At 51.4% G+C, this 4,551-nt stretch overlaps 1 protein-coding gene across 1 annotated transcript in view; it reads right to left on the bottom strand.

Moving 5' to 3' along the window:
- Ube2g1 (ubiquitin conjugating enzyme E2 G1) overlaps positions 1-3,922 on the bottom strand; it is a 91,502-nt gene extending 87,580 nt beyond the window's left edge. The window contains exon 1 of the mRNA XM_004638297.2: positions 3,547-3,922. Within this exon, the coding sequence (XP_004638354.1) occupies positions 3,547-3,592 (46 nt within the window). The 5' untranslated portion in view covers positions 3,593-3,922. The remainder of the gene's footprint in view (positions 1-3,546) is intronic.
- Positions 3,923-4,551: the final 629 nt, after the last annotated feature.

The following is a 4,551-nucleotide window of genomic DNA, read 5'->3' on the forward strand; positions in this document are numbered from 1 at the left end:
CGATCACTGGTACTACATGCAGTACTTGCCCAAGAACCCTGGGCCCCAAAACTGGGTGTGGTGGCACATACTTCTAATCCCAGCCCTGGGGAGGCTGAGGCAGGAGGATCACTAAGAGTTTGAGCTGTGTAGAAGACCCTGTACCAAATAAATAAATATTGTTTTGAAGTTGAATTGTCACTATTCACAAAGGAATATCATAATCTAATGATATCAGAAAGGAAACACACAAGATACAGTTTCTGATTTTAAAAACCTAGTAGGTGTTCTTACTTGTTTCAGAACAGTCACAATGGTCATCACTAAAACACCTTAACCACCAAGATGGACAGGGTGGTGCGTATTTATTATCCCAGCACTTGGGAGGTTGAGTCAGAAGGATAATCAAGAGTTCCAAGCCAGCTTGAGCTACATAGTGAGTTCAAGGAGAGCCTTAAGCACATGGTGAGTCCCTATCGCAAAACAAACCAAAAATTCTTAACCTGGAGGCTTTATTTATACCTGGAATAATTTCATCTCTCAGGGCACTACTTGGCACTGGACATCTCTGTCATAAATAATGGTATGTACTACTGGGTGGAATGGGTAGAGGCCAGAAATGCTGCTAAACAATCTATAATGCACAGTACAGGATCTCCTAACAACAATTATCCCAAATTACCTAACAGGGTTGAAAAACCTCAGCCCAAAGAGCCATTTTGTTCCCTTCTGAAAATAACTACAATACATTCTTCACTACAATGATCAATGAAACAATACACCTGCTTACACACCAGGACACCCCCCCCCCAACAAATGAACTTTTGGGATTCTAACAGCTAAAATGGCTTAGAGTTTCATGCTATCTACTCAATTCGTTTCAAGATTCGTAAAACATTTTCAAACCTAACAAAAACTCATCTAAATGATTTGAACAGATTACATTTTACCATTCATTCTTGTTTTCAAATTGCATTTGAAGACGCACAAAAGCTCAAACAAAATACTACTACAGTAAAACAAAGTCTTTAAGCAATCACTGAGTCTTTCCAAACTACTTGACACTCATGCATTTCAATTAACTGCCTTGGCTTCAAAAGCCTTAAAAATTTTTAAAAAATATTAAGAACGCTTCCATCATCTTTAATCAACAAAGCAAGAACATATACTGCTAAGTAACTTTAAAGTGAGGCTTGGAAAAAATTTTTAAAGAGGACTGAAAAAATACAAATTAAATCTACCTTAACACATATTTGAGGGCTGGGAGTAGTGGTACACCAGGATAATCCCAGCCCTGGGGAGCCTGAGGCAGAAAGATCCTTACAAGTTTGAGACCAGCCTGGGCTACAAAGTGAGCTCAAGGCCAGTTTGAACTGGATAGTCAGATTCTGTCTCAAAAAGACAAAAAAAAAACAAACAAAAAAAAAAAAAACGTATTTTAGGGGCCTGGAATTTAGCTCAGCAAGCATGAGGTCATGAGTTCATTCTCAGGTCCAAAACAACAACAAGAAAACAAGACTTTACTGTGCCAGACAGTGTGGTGTCACCCACCTAAAATCCCAGCACTACCTAGCCTGAGGCAGCAGGATCGCTGTGGAGGCCAGCCTAGGTTACACACTGAGTTCAGGACCAGTCTAAACTACATAGGGAGGTCCTGTGTCACACACACCCACACACACACCCACACACACACACACACACACCCAAAAGATGTATTTTACTGTGACCTATCAGAAAGCCACCCATTAGTAAAGAACTTCGAGAAGTTTCTTATCAATGTTTGGATTACTGCCCCCCCCCCAAAAAAAGCACACTGAACATACTTTTCAGTAAATCTTGTTAAGGCTCACAAATAGGAAAGTTCTGCCATACTGGTACTGCTAACACCCTTATTAGTCATATTTTACTTTCCTAGTAACTGCATTAACTTCTTTGCACCTTTTTAAATGGTTTGACTTTTTCATTATGTAATAGTGTATTAATACTGATTTTGTTATTTAAATTCTACTCAAAAGTTCACATAACAAAAACACTAAAGAATTCTTAGGGAGACAAAATTATATCTTAACTTCTATTTTTTAAAAATAGGAGTGGGTCAGGGAGATGGCTCAGTAGAATGAGCGCTTTCCTGGCAAGTGCAAGGGCCTGAGTTCAATCTCCAGTTCCGCCGAAATAAATAAAAAATAGAAAAAGGGTGCTAGCAAATATAAGTCGTGACAAACTTTGTATTCTTTGATTTTTCCTCACACATTCCTGACAAGTATCACTAGAATTTCTCCATTTACTTCGAGTCACCCCCCTTGGCCATTCAGAACTTTTAACGCTTGTCCAAAGCTGCTTGCTCATGGTCTAATAATAAACCTAATTATACAATCTGTAACACCCCCCGACAATCATTTCCTTAAGTCATAAAGGTGATTTAACTAAAACCTCAAACTCACAGTCAAATCTCTTTCAATTTTTTTTTTTTCATTCAGGCCTCCAATTTCTGCCCAGAGCCTGAGACAGTCGGCGCAGGGTGGGGAAGAGGAAAATCGCCAGCACCGAGAATGACACACTCTGGGCGTTGGACAGCAGGGGTAACTGCTGGTTCATCTCTCTTTAAATCTGGCAGCACGTGGGGCGGCATTGTGAAGCCACCAACCCGCCTCCCCCCTTCCACTCCGCACACGTACGCCTCCAACGCGCATGCTCGGCTCACACAGTCCTCGCAGAGTAGGAGCCAACCCCCTAAAAAGTCAACCTGGAAGCCGCAAACGGCCGGAGGCCGGGACAATGGGGGAGGGGGACGCAGGCTCCCGAGAGAAGGCACATCAGGCCGCCGCCCGGAGTCGGAGGGTCTCGGAGGGCGCGGCGCTGAGGGTCTGCGGGCCTGCGCGGCAGCCGGAGTCGCCGCGAGCACAAAGCCCGCGCCGGCCAGCGAGCTCTCTCCCCAGTGCCCGCGCCTACCCTCCCCCAGCCGGCGGCGCAGCCGGAGCCCGTGCCAGGCGGAGGCAGGCGAGGCGGCGTCCCACACCCCGCCGGGCTCCGGACCCCGAGCCCCCGCGCCCAAGCCGCCCTCACGCCGCTTTTGTTGTTGGCCGCAACTCCGCGGACCCGACACAGCCGGGGGAGAAGTTTTGAGCGTCTCCCCTTGCCCATCGGCCCCGGGTGCCCGCCGCGCTCGGGACTCCCGAGCCGGGCACTCGCAGCTGTGCGGGGCCCAAACGCTCCGGCTGCCTGGAGGTCCCGCGGCCTCGCACCTGAGCCTGGACCCGCCCCTCCGGGAGGATCGGCCCGGCCGGGTCCGGGACCCGCGGCCCCTCCCCCGCAACGCCCCGCCGCGGAGTGGGGGAGGGGGAGGCCTCCCCCGCCGGCGCCAGGCCCGGTCCGAGAACCGAGGCCGAGTCGCGTCCCCACGCGCCCTCCGGGAGGTGGGCAACAGTGCGGGGCCGGGGAGACCCAAGCCGCCTGCTCCCAGCCCTCGCAGGCCGGGTTCCCGAGCCGCCCGCCGGAGGGGAGGAAGCGGCAGGCACGGCTGTCGGCGCCCGCAGCCGCGGCCCGGCGCCCCGCCGCCCGCCCGCTCACCTGCCAGCTGTCTTCGCAGTAGCAGCGCCGACTGCAGCTCCGTCATCCTCCCCGCCAAGGGCCCGGGCTGGCGCCGGGGCTTCTGAAGGTCTGGGACAGGCTCTGGGGACGGCTGGAGCTGGGTGTGCTCAGAAAGCCGGGCCCGCGAGCGGAGCGCCGAAGCGTAGGGAGGCTGGACTGGAGCAGCGGGAGCGGCGTCTCGCTGCCGGTGGAGTCCGCTCCGCTCGGCTTTTCTCACAGCGCCTCACGCCCGGAAGGGGAGGGTACCCGGCCGACGCGGCGCGCTCTGGGACTTCGCTCGCTCGCTCGCTTCCCTCCTTCAACCCGCCTGTCGGCCCCACGGACGCCTTCCCCCGCCACAGCCTCTCTGCGCGCAGGGCCTCTCCGCGCAAGCGCGCTGGGCTTGCCTAATTCGGAAGCGTCCCGCCTGCTAGCCCGGCCCCTCGGCCTCTCGGCTCCACCTCCGGCAGCGGAGCCCCGCCCCCTGCGCGCTGGGGCCCGGGTGCCGCCATCTTTGGAAGGTCCGCGCCGCGCTGGCTGGCCGAGCCTCCGTCGGCTGGTAGCTGCCCGGTGGGCGCCATGACAAAGAGGTCGCGGAGGGTCAGGTCTCCGCCTCCGTCTGGAAGCAGGTGGTGTGAGAGTAAAAGGGCCAAAAGAAGTGTGGTAGATGTCTAGTTGCTGGCGAGTATCCAGCAGCCATCTGACGCTACTGCGCACATGGTGTGCGAATTAGTCATTGTTAGAAAGCCGAACTTAATACTAGTGTGCCCAATTTTAAGCAATCACCAAAATAGAGAATATGTGCTAATTAACAATTTATAAAGAATCTCCAAAAGGATCCTTGAAGTAAACAAAACATTTTGAATCTCATAGTGTAAAACATTTAAAGAAATCTTTAAAGCTGTATTGAATTGAGATCAGCAAAATGGAGTATATATAATACAAGCAGTGGTCTAGAAAAATATACATCTAAAGCCAACATGTAAAAGCCAATTTTTGGAAAAA

The sequence above is a fragment of the Octodon degus genome, unplaced genomic scaffold (assembly GCF_000260255.1).
Source record: "Octodon degus isolate 3935 unplaced genomic scaffold, OctDeg1.0 scaffold00098, whole genome shotgun sequence".
Lineage (NCBI taxonomy): Eukaryota > Metazoa > Chordata > Mammalia > Rodentia > Octodontidae > Octodon > Octodon degus.